The sequence below is a fragment of the Haemaphysalis longicornis genome, unplaced genomic scaffold (assembly GCF_048455015.1).
Source record: "Haemaphysalis longicornis isolate Haplotype H1 unplaced genomic scaffold, Haemaphysalis longicornis Haplotype H1 scaffold_3, whole genome shotgun sequence".
In the NCBI taxonomy this organism is placed as follows: Eukaryota; Metazoa; Arthropoda; class Arachnida; order Ixodida; family Ixodidae; genus Haemaphysalis; species Haemaphysalis longicornis.
Window position 1 is genome coordinate 98,780,919 of NW_027526335.1, and position 21,813 is coordinate 98,802,731.

General features: G+C 48.3%; 1 protein-coding gene across 2 annotated transcripts in view; it reads left to right on the forward strand.

Annotated features, from left to right (window-relative positions):
- The window catches only part of Cysu (peroxidase homolog), a 210,983-nt gene that overhangs the window by 108,379 nt on the left and 80,791 nt on the right, over positions 1-21,813 (forward strand). The window contains exon 1 of one of the 2 annotated variants that reach the window (XM_077703911.1): positions 8,445-9,254. The exons of the other annotated variant lie outside the window; for it this stretch is intronic. Within the exon in view, the coding sequence (XP_077560037.1) occupies positions 9,250-9,254 (5 nt within the window). The 5' untranslated portion in view covers positions 8,445-9,249. Of the gene's footprint in view, positions 1-8,444; positions 9,255-21,813 lie in introns of those variants that run through there. 2 annotated transcript variants of the gene reach the window in all.

Consider the following 21,813-nt stretch of genomic DNA (forward strand, 5'->3'; position numbering starts at 1 on the left):
GTTCGTGGGTGCGTTTACTTAATGCGCGAAAAATGGCCGCACGTGTTCCCGATTCGGGTCTTTGGAGGTCTGACGATCGATTTGCCGCTCTTTCAGCGAAGGTTGAACGCACTCTTAGCTTTCGCGCTTCTCTCAGCTTCCTGAAGAAAGGGATAGTAAATTTTTTCTGCAATCTTTTCTCCGGAATAAAATCTTGTATAGACTGTCATGTTTCCAACTCTCTCGCATGCCGCGTTCGATTTCTCTTAACACTCCAATCTTACCTCTTCGAACTCTGGCATAATTACACGTCGTTATCTGTTTTATTCTATCCCAAAAGCAGGAACAACAGTATCTCTGAGCTGATTATTATTCACTTTTGCCTTTCGTAATACGGCTCTTCCCTTTCCCAACGTGCGATTGAAGCCTCGACTCGTCGCTGCACTGAAACTGGCCGGCATAAAGACCTCGTCTGACCCTCGTATCTCCGGGGGGGCGGCTAAGTTTGGAAGCCTAACTACCTTCATCCGCGTACGCATGTCGCGATAAATCTCGGGTGCAGCGTGAGTGATTATGTCGTTACTCTCTCTCGTAATTTTCTCCCACGTACAGACCGCAAGAGATATCGCGTCAATCCGCCCTTAAAAGGCGGGCTACCTTACGCGCTCCGAGGCTTTGCTAATTTAGCCAGGCTACGATCAGGAAAAGGGAAGTGTTCAGAAAGCCCTTCACATTTAATCAGTTAGCAGTAATAATATAATACAGATCCTCCGGACATAGTGTTTTACTTACTTCCGTTCTAGCGCTCGACACGGCCTCGCAGCTGTAAATCAGAGCTTCCTTCCTCACTTCTTTCCCCTGATATCTCCAACGAAACAAGTGCTTAGCTAAATGAGCTTCGCAACCAGTGCCGAAGGGGCATCAGCGATAGGCACAAAGTTAAGGTGAATTTAATTAATAGCGACTTTTCTGGTAAGGCTTTTTGGCCACGCATAGCGGAAGACAGCGTCGCCCCGATTGTCGCGCTGGCTTTTTCGTAAGTTTAGTAGAAATATACATTAGTGGGGAACCTGGCGGTAAAGTGCCGTGACGCCTACGACAGCATACAATGTTTCATTTTTACTTAACATAGTTTGCAACAAGGCGTCTTGTCGCTCCTCGTGACAAAAGCAAGAACAGGGGCGGCATTTTTTTTTTGTTGTTGTTGTCATGCGGAACGCTTTGAAGATATTTCTGATGTATAAATCTTTCAGGAGCTATAGTTTTGCATTTCTAAAACAACTTTAAATTGTATTCTAAAAAGCAAAAATATTGGTTTTGAAGCTACAGGCAACTTTAGAGCTTTAGACGCCGAGAGCATGAGACAGGCCAATCCGGCGGGCAGCATAGAGCTCAGTATTCGGGAAAAAAAAAACCACAAAACAAGCATCAAAACCGCATGATGCATGATGAGGCGCAACTCAGCCAGTAGTTTCTTCACAGAAACCTCCTCCTCCTCCGTGCGTGTGTGGATCGTGTGTGCACAACCGGGCGCAGAGGAAATTGGCCCCTTCCGAGCTGCACGCAATCTCAAAAGTAACGAGGAAACAACCTCCGAGTTGCTAAGCCGGGCAGCTGAAACTCGGCCCTCGCGAGAGTTCGCCTTTAGGAGCAATTAGCCGGGTATTCCTGTTACTCGTTTGTTCTGCTTTACTTGCGTTTTCCGTTTCCAGGGCACGTCGGACCGACTGCAACACACGCTCATTAAGCCACTCTGCGTTCCCTTGGTTAACCCGCCCCTCTCTCTCCCTCTCTTCACCTGCTGCTTCCCAGGTCGGCCTGTAGCGGATGACATCGGGTGTCGCTCCGAGCGTTAAGTCGCTCGCCCGCACAGTGGGTTAGTGGTGACGCCGCTGGCACAGAAGGGACGAGGTCGGAGGAAAGGCCTTGAGCCCGAACAAGCGCTAGAACAAGTTCCTTTCTTAGCTCACCCCGCTACGCGCGCGAGTGTGTCGTTGTAGAAGTGAAACATGTTATTCGGCTACACACGACAGTCGCCGACGCTCTGAACACGGAATCATGAGAGCGCGCCAGAGGGTCCAACAAGCTCTCTCTCTCTCTCTCTCTCTCTCTCTCTCTCTCTCTCTAGATTTTTCTGGTTCTTTAAAATTTCGCTCGTACGACGAGGAATTCGCAAACCCATAACGCATACCCACCGACAGATGCCAACCCATAATAATGCTAATACATATTATTACATGATAGTAATAATAATAATACATAATAATAACTAATTGATGACTCTCCCACACTTATACGTCGTCCAACGTTTACTCCGATATCAGTTTTGTTTCTTCCCGTGTGCTTAAAACCCAAAGAACAGGGTGCAGATTGTAACGAAGAACAGAGCTCCAAATAAAGGGATTCAAGCTCAGGCCGAAATCCAAGCTGGACCCGGGCGATCCCCACGGACAATGCCCACGCATCAAGCACGCAGCATGCTCAGCGCGATCGTGATCAGTGCTGGCTTCCCGCGCTTTTTCGGCTGCTCGAGCTTCTTCGGCCTCCGTTTCTTGTTTCTTCCCGTGTGTCTAAAACCCAAAGAACAGTGTGCAGGTGTACGCATCTGGGTGTGCGTGTGTGCATCTATGCGTGCCTGAAAACGTCCCGAATACAGTTCTAAACGTGTCCACGAGTCCACACCTACCAGCCCGGTGGGTGACGACGCGCTTAAGCGAGATAAATCACGATCCGGAAATGCAACGGAAGCGAACGACGCAGTGAATCAAGCGTGGCTTAAAAGGAGAAGCACGATACTGCTGGGCTCAGCGATACCCATCTCTAGCGACGCCATGCACGAAAGGGAAGATGTATAGCCCGAGCGTGAATATGTATATTTCACCATCCGTGTGGCATCGCTTTCAGGACGCTTGCTCGCGGGTATACACTTCGATATTGAGAGGAAGCGCTTGGCAACACGGCTATTTCGAGCGCGCGTAAGCGCCGATACGTAGATAAAATCTCAAGATAAAGAATCTCGCATCACGCCGTTCTCGATGGTTTCCGAGGCGCCGAGTTTTCGGATGGTATACGTCACGGGTCAGGCGAAGTGTCGACTGGCCAAACGTAGCTATGGAGATAGGGAGAGATAAGTTTTGGCAGCTTGTTCCTTCATTTCTCTGTTAGGCGAGTCAGAAAAGTTGCACGCAAAAAAAAAAAAAAAAGAAAAACAAAGCTTGCAACGGAATACTGAAAACTGGCGGTGTTTTGTACTCAGATTTTGTCAAATGATGCCGTTGTCACGTAGTGGCGAGTCAAAAATTGTAGTTTGATATTAGATAACAGATAATTTAGTTTACGTTTTTATCTGTGTGCTAAAATTAACTTCGAATAATTTATGATTACACTGACAATTAGAATACCCCTTAGACAAATTAGGCCGGTAGGACGAACGCTTGTGACGTAATGTCTCCGCTTTGTATTTACGTTTTATTCGCAAGGCTGCATCTCGCATTTTTTGTACTTACGTCTTCTTCGTTTTTTTAAGGCGTGAAGGAACGCTCTACTCAAAACAACCTGTTATTTGATTTACCCGATTACAGCTCCTTCTCGTACTACTGCAAGAAGCATCAAACATTTCCAGAGTAAATGTTTGATGTCGTTTGGAGTCGCAAAGGAATTAGTACTTACCGCCGACTCTCAGACGACAGTAAACAAGGGGCTGTAATCGAAGGTATCTTCTGCTCAGTTGGCTTTTTTTTTTTCTGATGTATTTCGTTTTTTTTTTAGATGTATCTTTACTTTTGCAGGGCATTCTAATTTGCTCCCAAATTCCTGACACATTTAAAGGTAATTCTTTTGAACGCACCACAGAGCAACCATGTTATTTTAGGTGTTCTTGAACCACGCATTAAAGATGGAAAAAAGGTGTCCGGCTTTTGTGCTGACGTGGCCTAAAACTTCCAAGCGTGCTTCACCGTGCGCCCACACATAACTCGGCGAAGCTTACCTGCGAAGTTGCTGAAATCAAGGCTCTAAATTTTCATACACTCGAGTGCAAACAAACAAAATGTGGGCGATAACTGTGAAGTGAGTTGTACTGCCACCATGAATTTTTGAATAGTTTATTGATGTTGTTTCATGATTGCATTTGACATCGCGTTGATTAAACGTCTCGATTTTGCTTATCAAATTGTTGATATAGCGTTTTAGCGAGAAAGCCGGACGTGTGATCTCGACGTATTACCCTCTTCGCGCTACCGGCTATCAATTCTTCCGCTTGAATTCTCCCCGTTCTTCATATATATGCGCATGTATGAACTGACTGGGGCGCTTACCGCAGATTCAGCGATGCTTTCGGCTGTGAAATAAGGCAACCGAAATTTCGATTTGTCATTTCATGGTCTTTCACGTTGTCAATGCGCTTCACACCGCTCTGATCATCCGCTATTTTTTGTGGATATTGATAGTTTTTGACTGAAGCTGCTGTATTTCCGTAAACAGGTCATCATCAATTGATTAAAGAAAAAAAATTAGCTTCCATAATGCCGTTATTTTCTTACTTCGCGAAAGCGTAAATTTTATTGTCTCTAACCACACCATTACAAACAAAATATAGTTGCGATCCACACTAAGTCCCTATATACAGCAAAAACTGGAGCGGGCAGCCGCTGAATAAAAAAAATTTACCCCACCTTCCCCCGAGGGGAACCCTGTGGAGATGCGACGCATCTTGGGGGTTCACTTGGTGTTTCCGTTAAGTAAGTTGATTCTCTAATTGCGTGAAACGTGTGAGGAACGCGTATGATGTATTCTTTATTTCTTTGGCCGGTGCTGGAACGACCACGGCTATGACGCAACGTGGCGCGGCTATGACGCAACACAATCTAACACAATCCACTTTAATCCAATCCAATGCCCCTCGCAAGAGAGTGTTCGCTATCGGAGAGGAGAGGGGGTGAGCGGCGCAGAGCGCAGCTCGCGCGGCGAGGAGAATGGGGGAGGGGTGTGGACGGACAACAACAACGTCGTGTGGAGGGACAAGGCGAGTGAATGAGATGCAGTCGCATCTAATATACTGTCGCAGAGATAATTAGGCCGATAATTACAGGGATAGACAGATACCTACCCCTCCCGCTGAGTGCGGTAGCAATCTGTACGGACTTTAAAGCTGCTGCCCGTAAACGGCGCTGCCGTACACCCATTTTGAGACTACCTTCGTTGCTCGCTTATCATGATGTCGATGACAATTAGTTTTGCTTTGCCTATTCAAATGACAGCTTGCGTAGGAAGCCATCAAAACAACTAGATTTAACGATTAGCTACTTGACCGCTTTTTTAACATACCATGGCAGTAACCAATGCCCTAAAGGGAAGTTAGGAGGTTTTACAGTTTCACATGAAATCATGCAGTGACAGAACAATAGATTACTCAGACATGACCTAACGGCTTAGTAGTTATACAGACACATATTCCGAGACGCAAACAGAAGTGCCATAATGAACTGATTGGTTTCGATTTGTAATCCACCACTGCCATGAGAAAAAGAGCAGAATGTACGTATGTTGTTGTCCCTTTCTTAGTGAGAAAAACTATATACCTTTGGTTCACGTCTCAGCACCGATCGTGTCATTGAATGAACTTGCTGGACTCTGTTAACCAAATACAAATAAAACGGCTTATTTATCATTCATTCTGCAAAAGAATGGCGAACTGGGCTACTTCGTGGTTATGCATGGTGTAGACCTTCAAACCGCACAACAGGTGAAAGACGGCGGGCGGTTCCTTGCCCCCTTACCTGTCCGCTCCCTGTTTCGCTGCTTGAGGGCCTACATCATTCGGTCTCTCGGTTGGACGTACATCGTGACATTCCTTCGATAACCGGAGTTCCGTCTCCGAGACGGCACGAGCGGCTGAAGGAAATCCTGCTTGCGTTTGCGGAATGTTATTCGCACGCCATGCGGCATCGAAGGTTTGGCCGCACGCAACGCTTGATCCCAGACGAGCCAGAAATGCCAGGAAAACCAAGCGCGGGATTACGGTACCCATCACCATCAACGTGATGCGGCCGACGGAGCGCGAAAAAAGGAGTTGTTTTCGGAGAGAGACGACGAGAAACGGTGCGCAGTGCCAGCAGGGAAAAAAAAAAAAAATCGCGCCCCGCGTGATACCGCTTAACAGCTGGGGCGTGCGAAAGAGTCAGTCATTCACCTGTATAGCCGAAAAACATAGTAATTTCTTGTATGCTTGAATAAAGCGACCGGGAAAAAAAAAACAGTAGAGGAAACAAAGAAAAGCCTTGAAGAACGACGGCTGTTTTGCAAACAGTTTCACTAGAATCCCGTAAAAGCGAAAGACTGGCAGCTATGTTGTGCGGAGGCGGGAGCAGAAGTTATAAAGCCTAGGAAAGCGCACGGATGCGTAGGGATTGCTGTCGTTCGAACACCACCTCAAAAGAGCGTTGTTGTTACACGGTTCGGATTATGTGATGGCCGGATCGTTTGGGCAAGCGCGGTAGTAGCCAACCTCTCTCACGCATGGTTATGTGGCTTTCCTTGTTTAGATAAAGGTAGGATGAGGAAAATGGTTTTTTTGCTGTGTCCGGAAGGTGTTGTCTTGGCTATTGCTGTATTGGTAGGCGTCTGATGAAGAAGCGGTACATCCGGAAGGTGAAAATAGCTCTGCTCTCAGGTTCGACGCGGCGAAAGGTTTGCGAAAACAAGAAAAAAATTAATTTTTAACCCAGACAGATGACTTCAGTCTATGTCCTAACGAGAAACACTTTCTCGCGGTAAGGTTTACTTGATCTGGCCCACTTAGTGAAATGGGTATTCAAAGAGTGAATTCGGCCACCCGCCGCGGTGGCTCAGTGGCTGGGTGGCTCAGTGGCTGGGTGGCTCAGCACGAGGTCGCGGGTTCGATTTTCGGCCGCGGCGGCCGCTTTTCTGATGGAGGCGAAAAGCAAAAACTCCCGTGTGTACGAGATTTCGGCGCACGTTTAAGATACACAGGTGGTCAAAATTAATCCGGAGCCCTCCACTACGGCGCGCCCCATCGCCTGCGCTGCGTCGGTGCGTTAAACCTACAATCAATCAATCAATCCGGCCTGGCACAGCGTACACAAGATGAGGTTCGCCCGCCCATTCCGCGTGGTCAAATGACTCCGACAGTTTTATTGTTCGAGGATTGCTAATGTCGCCGTTTAGCTAACTTGCTTAGACATACTTTTTATTTAACGTGAATGATTTTATGCTGCGTGCTACCTCCCATCATTATAGAGTGGGTCAAGAAGCCGACAACACGGCGTTGTGCGCTGTGTAGAAACTGAGTAAGCTTAGCAGTCAGGTTTTAGTTCCATGAGCTAATTTTCTGGATGATACACAGCGCACAGACACAGCTCCGCCCTCCTTGTCCGATAGCAGAAGCTAGAATTTTTATTTTCATTTGTCGTAAACTCGTTGGATTTCCAACAGTCCGGTGGAAGCCTTTAAAAGCGTACACCGGCAGTTTGTTTTATTTTGCTACTACATTTTAGCTTAGTTCCCGGAGTCACGAAGACAGCAAACACTCCTACTAAAAGGACCACCCCGAAGCCGTTCATTTTGCCGCCTGCAAGCTCGGTATACGTGCACGTCTGTTTTCCCTACAGTAGGCACGCAGCAAAAGTCGCACCAAGCCGTTTGATCTTTCTACCTTTTTTGTGTTCCTTCGTTACTATTTCTGGCAACCACGGACTCGACTATCTGCGAGCTCATGGAAGAGTGCTTTAGCTTCCACTTTCTCGCAGGGTCCAATTCTCCGGCTCAACTCTTAAACTTTCGTCGTGACCCAGCCAAAGCTGGTCAATATAACGGGCGTTCGAGAGCTAGCGTACCGTCAGCTCAAACACGGGCTGTCGCCCACAGGCGCCCGCGCAAAGCGATGCATAGAAGTACGTACCCGCACGCGCACGTACACGCGAACACTGAAAGTAGCATCACTGGAGACGGCGCTATACACGGCAAAAGGCGCAGCATTGCGCGCACTGCAACGGGCGGCCACATAATGGGGGCAAGAGTGATGTCTCGCACTCTCATCGCACTGGCGTCAGAACAAGAAAAGAAGAAAGGTGAAGCAAGCTAGCAACCCAAGCAAAGCCACATGTATGGGGTGCACATACCCACACGCCTTGCCAGAGACTAGACCACCAGAGAGCGAGGAGATGAAAGTCGAAAAGGAGGGGTATGCAAGAAGGGCGAAAACAGAAGAAGAAGGCTCTCCCGTCCCTCCTCTCGCTCGTGCAACGCGCCGCAACTTCTTCGGCGGGTCCAGTGGCCTGGTTTCCCCTCGCCCGTCTGCGCCAGCAGCACCAGCAGCGATGAGGCTGACGGAGGAGGCTGGCAAGAGCAAAAAATAACGCTAGCGCGCGCGACGCGCGAGCGCCAAAGGAGAGAAGCCGATTGAAATCGGCTAACGGAGTATGCCCAAATCGCGCACCGCCGACTACGAAGGCGGCAGTGCAGCGCTCGTGCCCGGAGGAAGGCGAGATAGCACGGCTCGGGCTGCGGTCTTCGGGAAGCGGCGATTGCGGCAGCGAGCGTCTTCCTGGCGTCACGACGCTCCCGCTAAGGAGAGAGATCACTCTTCGTTAATTAGCCCTCTCTTCCGCGAGAGTGGTTCAAGTATGGCGACGGTATAGAGACTCTTGCAGGCGACACTGCACACACAGTTCGCGGTTGTTACCCGTGAGGACCTCTAGTCTTCTTCCAGTGGCGCAGTGCGGTGTGCCAGAGTTTTCTTTTGGACATCCGAACTTCTTGGACACGGAAGAGTACAGTCAACTCGTTGGATCGTTCATTACGTCACAGTGAACCTAGAAGAGGAAAGGTAGAAGAGGCCGCCTTTGCCGCCATTTGGAAAAGGATACGGTACTAATTTCGTCAGCCGTTGCATCACTTGCGGATGAGACTCCGGGAACCACAGTGAAAAAGGCGGGGAAGAAGAAATTCCACGAGTGTGTCGTGCGTGCGTCATCATCTGGGCTGCGCCGTATCGCTGAAGTTGTTGTGTAGCCCACTGCCTCGAAGGATTACACTCCGGCGTACAGCGATACTCTGGAACGGTGCAGTCGTTGCCATTGTGGCGACACTAGCGAGTACCTCGTCGGACGCTGCTCGTCCTAGCGCGGTGATTGGCGGTGGACCCCGACGGAAGGGGGAACAGTTTACTACGAGGTTCACGCTGAGTGCTGGTGGTTCTAGTTTCGGTTTTGGTTGAATCGTCGACGCTGCTTTAAAGAAAAAAAAGGAACCATGCCGTAAGTACACGTTGGACTCTCCATACTCATCTGTAGATTTTGCCGCTGACCACCGGGAACGCTTTAGTGTCATTGACTTTTTCGGGGTCTGCCGCCGTGTCATTAATTAATGAGATGCCTGAAATTAATGGCAGGCTTCATCACGAAAAACAAAATTTCCGCGAAGGTTCGGCTACCTAATTGGCGAGGGCGTTTGCTGAGTCTTTTCAGATAGGTTCGAGTGAAAGTAAGTGTGTCAGCAAGACGTCGACGTATATAGTGCATGCGAAAAGTGTTTGCGTTTATCGAGAGCCTGTGAGCTGCATTAGTAGTTTCCTTAAAATAAACTACCGCAATTTAATCGACTTTCCGTCTCTATTGTTCCGCACATCGCAGTGAACTACCTAGTAGGCTATATGGTATATGCTTCACCAGAACAAAAATGAGTTGGGAGTCAGTGCCCATTATGCTATTTTATCAGTCTGCATGTCATCGTCTTTTAGTTGCTGTGTATATATTGAAATGAATGTCCGAAACCGATTCGCGTTGTGTAAGCTCGCAATAGTTGACTGACGTAAGTAATCTAAGGTTCACTTTTTTCCGCCGTATTAGTTAAAACAGTTTCACAATTAAGGTACGAGGGGGGGGGGGGGGGTTGAAGGGAGAACGCGAAATGAAAGCCAGATGCCGGATACCTGAATTTGAAGAATGGCTTGAACGGTTCACTTTCACAACTCCGCGTAGGCTCACGCATGGGGCATGTTGTAATGTTGCGATACATTTGTTTGAAATCTCCCATATGTGATAACTAAAAGAAATTGACTACGTGCATATTATGAGACGTCGTGGACATGACGAACAAACGCAAATGTGATGTGCAAAAAAAGGAAACTGCAGTTTACAATTATGCCACATTTGCACGTTGCTACTTCTCATGAGGGAAGTCGGACGTCGTACTCGCATCGTACATCCTAAAATCACGCGTCAACATGATGTTGCACTGAAACCATTGAGAAAAATGCCGTCTCTGTAAGCGTATTCTGTTCGTGTGTGTGCGCGCGCGCGCGTGTGTGTGTGTGCGTGTGTGTGCGTGCGGGCGGGAATGCGTCCGTGTGTGGGCGTGTGGGCGTGTACGTCGCAAATTTTGGAACTGTAAAACGTATCGCGCTTTGCAACGAACGCGCTTGTAATGAAAACATTAATGAATGCGCTGATTACTTACCGGAAGTGTCGCGCCGTTCCAGGCAATAATCGCTTTTAAATCAAATTTACGATGATAAACTTGCTAATTCATGAAGCCTTTAGCTCAACCTTGCACGCAGTTTTACCTTCCCGAAAGATAAATAGTTCTGCAAGCACTGTATCAGTTTTTTCTCGCCTTCACGAGACCGCATTTCTCGCATTACCATAAATTCGATGCCAAGAAACGTATTTGAATGTACTTAAACGTTTACGCTGTGAGGACGTACGCGGCAGCTTAATTCTTTCAAATTAGGGCTTTACACGCCAAAGCTTCTTTTGGCTTATCAGGCACGCGCGCAGGGCTACGGATTAATTTAAACAACCCGGGGGTATCCGAAGTGTGGAGAAACCACGACACACACAGAGAGTTTTGCTTTTTGTCTTGTTTTTCGCGTCCACTGGAGAAGCAGGTACCGCTGCAGGGATTCAAACCAACGACCTCGTGCCTCATAGCACACCGCTCAGTTACCGCGGCAGCGAGACAGCTCAAACGAGCCATGCATGAGTTATATGTTACTTGTCGGTGGCGGAACGTTCATCTCAAACGAACTGACATCGCAATGCAGATTGCAGTTATAACTGCTGGATACTGAGACCACGTGTTCAGTGGAATGCCGACGAAAGGTGCGAAATGCGTCTATCCAGTCTCAAACGTTCCCGTTAGGCGAGCAGCTTCCGTGTTCTGCGGGGGACGGCGCACTCCCTTACAGATTTTTGTACATGAATACATGAATGAGTGTCCCGTAGTAAAAGGCTGAACGGGGAAATGCGTTCGCCGCTCTTGTGACTCAGCGGGGCGTGGTAGTTTCGCTTGAGGAGAAGTTTTAAATCGCGCGGCACGCGCTTGACACAGCGGGCACGTATACCACTTCATGCGTTCACGGTCGCTAGCCGCTACCCGGTTTTTCCAAGCTTCCCACGCGTTTGTATGCCTTCTCTGCCTTTTTTTTCTTTGTTTTCGCGGCGTCCACTTGTAGACCGCGCAGCGATTAAGACACTCGCTTTTAAAAGCAAGGGCGGTGTCACCGAAACGCAAATGCACGAGCCTGGAGGACTGTGCTGGCTGGCTACAAGAGGAGAAAATTAACCATTCTGTTACGGGTCTGCACACGTTGCGCCTGCGGCTATAACTTAGACGCTAGAAAATCGGTGCATTCGTAATGATGATGTTCGTTCGCTCTACCAGAGCGAAGAGTTCTTGTGCTGCTTTGGTCCGACGGATATTGTATAAAAAGGCTTCCGTGAACCCAGCGTTAAAATATGATTTAAAAAAACGTAATCGTTAGGAACTGTTATCGTTAGAGATAAAGAAAAACGCCCATGGCTATGCCTCAGCGAACCTTAGTAATGTACAGGAAGCAAATCTGACTTCAAGTGACGGCGATAGTATGGTCTAGTTTACAAGCGTTAACCGGAAAAGCAATGCATTACAATTCCCGTACAAACATGAAGAACAAACTGATTCACGGTTCAATTACAACTTTTGTGTACTGAAGTCGTTATAGCGTCTGGCCGCTGCTGTTTTTCCCGATCTCTGACGCGGTGGCTGCCTTCCAGACAGACGCGAAAAGCGAAAAAACGCCTGTGCGTTGACATTTCGGCGCACGTTAAAGATCCCCCGGCGGTCAAAATTAATCCGGAGCCGACCACTACGACGCGTCTCATGACCCTGGTGTTGCTTCGGCACTTTAAACCCCATAATCTGAATCTGTTTCCTTTCCGTGGGAAATAAAATACATTGGGCTATTCACCCATTGAATAATGCGTAATCGCACTATTTACCTTTTGAAGCATTTGCAAATTTTCTGAAATTTTATTTTCATGTACGCACACCCCACCATTCAAGTAACACATGAATGAGTGCCCCGTCGTGAAGGAGTAACACACGAATGAGTCGTGCGAAATAGCACGACTCAGAGATAATGCCCGTCTTATCACAGGTACAAGCCCTTACTCGCGGTGAGGGCGCTAAGAAAAGAAAGCTATCTCTGTAGCCGACTTCCAAAGAATACCATGGGAACGGCACGGTTCAGCAGGTGAATGCGGTCGTCCCGGAACCAATGTCGCACAGGTTGGCCGTTCGGTGGGGGCAACGAACCCGCTCAAGCCAGCGGCGGCCGCGAACTTGAGGGTAGGGATAACGTTCGGCGCGAGAACAGAGCCAAGTAAGCCCTGAACACGCATCCATAACCGAGGTCATCGAGTCAAGACTCGTAGGCCCATCTCGGAGAGAAAAAAAAAGAAGAGCGAGCCGTGTAAGCCCATAAGCGGTATACACGACAGAAGAAAATCGGTGACAAAACACAGCGGGGTGCTCTCAATTACGGTCAGCCCGTTGCATGAGCAATTTCACGTGCCAGCCTTTTTTTCCCCTCGCGTATATCCATGAGAATAAAGGAAACACGCCAGGCCACCGTCGTCGCCACTACACAAAGAGCGCGGTCGCGGCGGGTCTTAACAAAACGGACCCGAAGCTTTAAGTGGCCCGCACGTACTCGATAAGAGAGTCCCGCCGAAAAACAACAACAAAAAAATAACCCGAACGTGTTCTGCGACAAAGCCGCTCCCAGGAAGGCAGCCAAGACTAAACGAGGAAAGCGGGCTGGGGAGGGTGATTGCGGGACGCGGGCGGCGCACACACACACAAGGAGATAGAAACGTCGTCCCGCAACTACGATTCGCAAAAGGGGACCCACGGAAAATTAAAACGGGCGGAGTTGAGAGGGGCCTATTACTTTTGTGTCGTGAGAAGATGCGTAAAGGTCAGACAGCGCACGTGGAGCAGACGAAACGCCCCGCTTAAAGCCGAAACAACCACCACCGTCCGCCCCAGTGGAAAACGAGTGCACGCTCTGCGCGGCGCTGCCGTTGTTTCTGGCGGCGACAGTTGCTTAGCCTCAGTGCGCGTGGCGCGTGGAGGGGGAGGACGGGGGGGATGCTAGCTATTGTCTTAAGAGGAGCGCATGCATCTTCGGCTTAAAGAAACCCCCTCCGCTCGTTCTTGTCGCCTTTATCGTAGCCCTCTACCCGAAATAGCGCACCTCTACTCAAAAGGCACCCCCGCCTAACGCAATCCGCGTCCCTGCGTCTCGACTCACTGACGGCAGTTACATGCGGCGGGGGCGCGTACGCAGTGCGACTCGGAGCTGGCAGTGCGAGCCGGTATGGAACCCGGCCGCCGCGCTCTCGTTTATGCGTTTCAGCAACTGGGTTATTGTACCAGAAATAACTCCTTCGCGCCCGCGGGTGTCGAAAAAAGAAGAAATGTAGTGCACTGCGCCGCAGTAACGCTGGTCTGCGCTTGATACGGCGCTTGTAATAGCCTCGTGCGGTATGGCGCGAGCGTTCCGTCTCACTCTGTGTTTCGGAGTTACCGACGCAATCTGGGTGCCGAAAGACACTCTGATTTACTCGGATCCGGGTATTATATCCCCGTCAGAGATTCGAGGTCAAACAAGCTGCGGCAGAACTCATTTTCGGAGGGATGACGATTGGCATTGAATCGGTGGTGATGGATTTTTTGTGGTTGGTATTGCCCCTACTCCACAGCGGAGCTCTCGTTTAGCTGTATTAAGAGAACGCTCTGGTCTGTTTGGTGAACCCTATTGCGCGAGGATCAGAGTTTCTTGGGTATACCTTTAACCTGGCTGGGACATCTATCACAAAGCTTAAAGCGCAAAGCATGGACAAACATAAATCGTGGGAGATCTTGACGGTACTCCTTTTTTACCCCCAATCCCTCCTCACCAGAAGATAGAAACACAGAAAGGTTCCTTACAAATACAAGTCAGCACAGCTATGCAACATCGCTTATAGAATACACAATCCTTTGCACCATAGGGTGTCATATCGTTACTTCCCTTCAACCTCGCGGTGTTAAATAAAAAGGACTTCTTGTGAAAGGCGGGTAATAAAATTCGGAGCGACCAGAGCAACCGAACAAGGTGACTTTTCGTTAAAATAATTATTTTGAAAGGCAAGTCTGAAATATTGTGGTCTCTATAGAGCACCAAGGGGAACACAGGCATGATGTGCAGTCAACAACACTCAGTGAGGACTGTCTATACAGTTATGCAAGAAGCTGTCCCATTAAAGGGATGCACTAACTTTATTGATTTGATTTGATTATGAGGTTTAACGCGCTGATGCTACACAGGCGATGAGGCGCACCGTAGTGAAGGGCTCCGAATTAATTTTGACCACCTCGGGATTTCTAACGTGCTGCGAAATCTCGAACAAACGGGCCTTTTCACTTATCACCTCCATCAGAAAAGCGGTCGCCGCGGCCGGGAATCAAACCCGCGTCCGATACACTAACCCCGCGATCCCGCGAAAAAGCACAAAACAGGCGCGTTATACGAAACCAAAACTCCGTTTTGCGCTGCCAACACAACTATAGCGTGCGCCGAACACATAAACGCCTTTAGAAAAATGCAAAAAAGCAGAGTAGTAAGAGTAAAGCAGCCGCGTGTAACGGCGGGAAAACCGCAGCTCCTAGCGCAGCACCCGAGAGAAATTTCGTGAGCTCCATTCCTTCCGTGCGACCACACAAGTCGCGCACACTCGGAGAACGGAAGAGAGATAACCAAAGCTAATCCGACAAAAAATGCAAGGAGTCGCTACTTGCAGCAATAAGTGCGCGGAGCGCTTGCGTCGTCGCGTCACGCCTCCGCAACTGCTTCCGCTTGAGTTCGGCGCTACGCTAAGTCGGAACGCCGCGCCTGGGTTACGCCTCCCACAGAGCAGGCAGCCTCGTGCGAAGGCGGCAAACAATTCAGGCCGACACGTTGTACTGAATCGCTAACGTAACCTGAGCACGCTAACTGTGCCAACCCTCAAGGAAGCGGGGGCTTCGGAACGCAAGCTCGTCGTAAGCAACGGGCAAGCAGACGCTGGATACCGGGGCGGCAATGAGAGTTCCTGCACGCTTATGCTGTACTGAGCGAGTGCGATATATATATATATATATATATATATATATATATATATATATATATATATATATATATATATATATATATATATATATATATATATATATATATATATATATATATATATATATATATATATATATATATATATATTTTATATATATATATATATATATATATATATATATATATATATATTATATATATATATATATATATATATATAAGGTTATTAGAGACAGAGACAAACGAGAAAGACTTAGAAAATGAACATAAGTTTACTGACGTTTCAGGGAGAGGACTCCCTTTCTTCAGAGTACTCTGAAGAAAGGGAGTCCTCTCCCTGAAACGTCAGTAAACTTATTTTCATTTTCTAAGTCTTTCTCGTTTGTCTCTGTCTCTACTAACCTTATTTTTGCCGCGCTCTGTGTGAGTTCTTATCTTTTCAGTCTATATATATATATATATATATATATATATATATATATATATATATATATATATATATATATATATATATATATATATATATATATATATATATATATATATATATATATATATACGGCCCTCATGAGCTGAGCGCAAACTTTTCTCTATCCAGCCCCAAGAGGCCGGCATAACAAAGTCTTCCACATGCGAGATGTAACGACGTGAGAACAATTACTATGAAACAATAAAATCACTACTCGAGCCGCTTTTCTGATGGCGGCGAACAGCGCAGACTCCTGAGTCTGTTCGAGATTTCGGCGCACGTTAACGATCCCTAAATGGTCGAAATTAATCCGGAGCCCTCCACTACGGCGGGCCTCGTCGCCTGTGAAGCGTCGGCGCGTTAAAAGCCACAATCAATCAATCACCACTCGAGACAAGAAACACCGCGAAAGCATTCGCGTCCATTCATGTCGACACGCCGAATTAGCCGTGAGCGCGAGCTCACAGTTCACTCGACATGTTTTGTTAAGGGAAGGAAAAAATTGATACGTTTACATACGTAAGATTTACTTTATACGATTCTGGTTAGAGCTGGTGCCAAATAAACGCTTTAAACGATAAACATGGATAAATGAAAAATTTGTAAACTTCATCCGATTATCGCTTAGCTTGAATAGAGGCGATCGGGGTTATTGTACGGCGCTCTTCGCTTCCTTACTGAAACAAAATTAACCGACAAGAAATGGCAAGAACTAGTCCATACCGGACCAGGTCATAACTTTGCGCATTCTTAGGCGCGACGACGAAGAATAAGCATTCGCCCATAAATGAACAGAACGATTGGAATAACTAGAAAAATGATATACTGAGAAAAAAGATTATTACCAATATTTAATTAACATGTCCGATTTGATTTCAAACAAAAAGTCCCCGTTTGAATAACTGTTAATCCAAATTGGACTACTCACAGCTCCACTGGGCCATCCAAAAGCCAAATTGAGCGACCCGTCGAGTAATTTGGTTATGTTTTGTACTTCTGTTTTTATTTCTCCCAATGGTCAACATTTATTAACACTACTGTGACGATTAAATGCGTTAAATTCTCCAGTAGTGCATATTTGCCTAGATGCAAAGATTACACTGTTAGCGTTGTGGTGCTCAGCAAAGAATGCTTGTGCACTAAAAAGTGACGTCCAATAACACACACGGAAAAAGAGAAGCCAGAAAACCCGCTAAGGGGACCAAGATGTGCTGAACCAAAAAAAAAAAAAAAGACCCCGGATGGAGCATAAAGGCCTCAACGGTGCATGTTGTCCGGCGCCTCCGATAACAAACCGCGACAGCGACACGTGTGCGAGGCGGCGCCGTTGGCAACTCTCAGTGACGGCAGCGTACAAGCCGACATAACTCAGCGGTCTATTACGCGCGGATCATATTTTTAGCCGCCAACTCGGAGACGGCTTTACATAGCCCACGCAGTGATAAAAAAGGAAAAGAAGGAACGAAGAGAGAACGAAGAAGTAGAGAATGACAACAATAACAAAGAGAAAACCGTATCCTAAGAGGAATGGTCATACCTGAATCTCGATCTTCGGACGGACCTATGCGACACGCATAAACGAAAGGGGAGAAAGGGGCCCGAGCGAGGAAATGGGGCTCTCGAAGCCAAAATAAAAAACAGAGACAACGGGAAAGGGGTAGAAAGAAAAACCCGCAGTGGAAATGCGTCGTTTCCTGTTCCAATTTCGTCGTCTCCCATCTTCTTGCGGCGGCATTCGTGTCTCGATAGCTCGGGCTAGTAGCATCGGCCCCGTCTGTATGTAACGTGTAACGCTTGGCCCTTCCCCTCCCCCTCCTCTTCTTCCCCCGACCGTCATCTTCCTCCTCCTCCTCTTACAGTCCGCTAACCGCGATGGATCCTGTTTGTCCTGTATGTGCGTGGCGGAGAAGACACAACGCAGAGCGCTGCTTCGGAAGAATAAGCAAACCCGCACTGCCGCATAACCACGCACGCGCCGCAAAGCTCTGCTACCCCTCCCTCCTCCCCCTTCCCAAAGCGGGTCACGATTAACGTGGCGTAGTTCCGCTAGTTCCCCGACCCCGCGTGGCTCGCTTCGCTGGTGCGCATGGACCACTCGGGGTCAGCTGGAAGCGCGTGAGTGAGTTATCGAAGAAGCGAGGCGCCGTGGCAGTGCTGTCTGAATAACAGTGGGTGAGAGAGGAGGGCGAGGGCTAACAGAACCGTGGCACTAAAGGGGTCTGTAGCTCGTACTAGTTGATGTATCCCGAGAGCACGTTCCAACGTCAGGGAGAACCATCAAAAAGAATAACGACCCGGGCTTCAACCAGCGTTGAAGTCATTACCGGAAAAATGTGCCATCTGTTCCTAAAGAAAGTTTAGAGAAGCGCGAAAGCTAAGACTGCGTCCAACCTTGGCTTAAAGCGCGTCCAATCGATAGTCAAACCTTCAAAAAGCCAAATCGCATGCGGGGAAGGAACACTAGCGGCGATTTTTCGCGTACTAAGTAAACGCATCTAAGTAAACACCGATACGTTGTTTGTGAGGTAAAGGTATACCATTGCGCTCCTTCTTCGGGATCTATGCGTGTATTGTCTTATCAAAAGCATTTCTTCGTCACCGTTTTCAAGTAACCGTTTTGATACAGTGAAAGCCCGGTGTCCCTCGGGCGCCGTGTTTCCAGAGATGTTATAAGAGCTTTTAGGTCGACCAACCGGTCTATGGGGAAATGCGTTAGTTTTCTGACAGAACGCCATCGGTCCCATCAGGAAAGCTTCCGCTTTTTTAAAAAAATCAGTGCAATCACACCCTGTGAAGGTGAATGACCAGCCGAGCCGTCTGTGGCTTATTGGTTGCCCGCAAACTCTCGCTCAAAACGCGCCGTCGCGCCGGGAAAGCATTCTGGACTGCAGCCACGCCGACGACTTGTGTTTTCTGCCTTGCGGTATACTGAGCCCCGACGGGAATCGCGCTTACGCTTGGCGTCGCAGCACAATGGTCGTAGGTGGTCTAACCCCGGCGCGTTCGCGTCCTTTGCCGCCTGCTTTTCATTATGAGTGGGCTTCACTGTGCAACCCTTAAGGTGGGAAACCAGCTTCCATAACCCAAGCCTGCAGTTCGCCGCAGATGGGCTTCACGACAACACCCACCGCAACACGCGTTTTGGAGCGTTGCGGTGAAGCCCGCCTGCGGCAATTTTTAAGAGTGATGCACCGATCTCCTTAAAGTCTGCTTTGCTTTCAAACAAGTGCATTGCTAGGAAGACGTCTTTCCACCCCCTGATATATCCGCCTTTCAGGGGCAAAGCCCCTTAGGGGCTCGGGCTGTCGGTGTCTGATGTCGTCGTCGTCGCCATCGTCTCATGTATTCACGATACTAAAACACCGGGACACTCGTTCACGCCTCGCGCTGGAACGGTTCGTAACGGGTACTAAGGAAACACTGGGGCACTCCTTTACGCCTCGCGCTTTAACGCTTCGTGTTTCAAGGACATGAGACTTTTACCCCAAAGCTGTATACCTCAACCCCCCCCCCCCTTCCCCCCAATGGTTTCATCTCCGTTGGCAAAAACGCCAAGGTGCCATAATACACTTATGCACTGCATGTTTCACCCCTCCCCAGGTTTCATGTTAGTAGAGATGGCCCGGGATTTTTATATTAGAATACGACGCGCCGGAGCTGAACAAGGGGCCGAACGGGGAGGATGTGCCGAAGTTAAGAGGAGGGGAGCGGCTTTTCTCGGCCTACGTGCGCGAAAAAAAAAAGGGGGGGGGGGGGGGGAGAGTTAGCTTTTAGCAGCTTTGCCGTGCAAGAATGGCTGAGCATTCATTCGAAGGAATTCGAATGAATGCCTTAGTATGCAGTAACCAACTCGCCCAACTTAACGCTTTAGCATTCATTCGACTCATTGCTCTTTGAGCTGTTTCCAGTTTTATGATGAACGTGTGACCAACTCACTCAACCCGTGCTTCCACACAGGTGCGGCGCGCCGACGCAGTGAAAGCAAGTGTCTCTACGAACTTTCGTTCCGTGTTTCGTCTCGGTCGTACTGTTTTATCTTCCCTGTTGACCGAATCGATGACCGTTATTTGAGAGAATGGTGAATCTGGCTGTAGCAACCAGAACGTACGATTTTCGATGAAAATTACGCTAAAAAAAACGCGCGAACACAGACACACGCGCTACTCCTCAAAGCGCTCCCAATATTATTGAACCACGCAATTTTTTTTTAAAGACGACTGTCTTTCTTGGGCTGTTTAAACGCGAAAATATTGGTCTGTCTGTCTGTCTGTCTGTCTGTCTGTCTGTCTGTCTGTCCGTCCGTCCGTCCGTCTGTCTGTCTGTCTGTCTGTCTACTCGTCTGTCTGTCTGTCTGTCTGTCTGTCTGCCTGTCTGTCTGCCTGTATGAATGTGTGTATATCTGTGTGTACTTTGATTCAGGTGACCGGCCAAAAGTAAAATGAATTTTTGAACGAGACGTTTATATAGGCAAAATTTTTGTAAACCAATGAATCTGGAAACACACTTCATACCGATCAACATTATTCAACAAAAAGATGACATTAGGCATATTTGAGAAAAAAAAACAATACACAAGTGGCATATGCAGTATTTTTTTAAATAAAAATACTTGGCTGCGTGATTTTTCCGATAGCAAATAAAAATACGTGTTGAAAACAATGTTTTTACCCGAACATACAAAAAAGAGCTTGCGCCTGATTCTAGAGCTCATGGCGGCATTCCAAGAAATCCAACAGTAACAAAAGCAGAAGGCGCGCGAGCAGCGAAACGCGGTAAAATTGAATTGATTTGAGCAAATTCTTACCGTGTTTATCGTGGGACGAAGCAATACGAGAGGGGAAGAGCGTGAAAGGTGGGCAGGGAGAGAATAGAGGTATTTACGTGGCAGGGGCGCCAGAAGACTATCGTTTTTCAACGACATTTGCAGTGAAGTGAGCAAGTACGCAGCCCCCCCCCCCCCCCCTTTTTTTTTTTTTTTTTTGCTGTTCGCTAAAAGTCGTACGCGTAACGCTTGTTCACACAGATTAAGTACGATATAACAGCCAGCACGCGCCAAAATCACTGCCATCCGTGTGCCGCAGAGAATTTCCGCATTGTATCTTCTGTTTGCGCTGGTTACGTTTGCGGCAATAACCAGGATACCTGCTTCCGCGGCTTCAGACAAGTTTTGCGAGTCGAGGTTAGGCGAGGTTACGTAAGGAGGTGGGGGTTCCCGAAAACAATGCCGCTGGCATTCCCAAGGACGCCAGCACCGTCGTTGCAGAAAGAAAGCAGTCTCTTCGCGCGAATCGGGTCTGCTCTTCGGGTTAGATAAAACAGCGTAGAGCTTCCCCGCGCCTATGCGATTCTCGTAGCAAACGCATCACGTATGCGAAGACCCGGAGGACGCCCGTTTTCCAGGATCGCATTCCTAGTCGCGCCGCCGCGGGCCTTGCCAACAGAAGCTGCCTTTGTTCGCCCTGCCAGCAGATCGTATCGCGGTGGACAGTTGTGTGCTGCCGGCACAGCGGGATACCACGAGCAGTGTTGTTGGCTGCGTACAGGAAGTGCTCAGTTGCGTTGGCACATTGTGTCTAATGCCTGTGCTACACGTTAACTTTCAAATGACAATTGTACTCTCGCCCACAACTGCGCCCCATGTATTTACAATGGGGCACTCGATAGACAATTGGTTCAGTGGCCTTCAGAACGCCTTTGAAACAGCCGTGTAGCACGGGCATAAATCATCTAGGCGTTGCTTTTTGTCCTCTCTCTCTCTCCGCAACGAGTGTGGTACGGCTACGCGATGATAGGACGACAGCATTGACTCGTTTGTACAGCGAAGCTGTTAGCCTCTCGTTGGTCGGGAAATTTCGTGTCGTAAACAAAAAACCCAGGCAGGACCCAGTAGCTCTCCCCCAAGACGTCGAGCGCACGCGTCGGATAATCA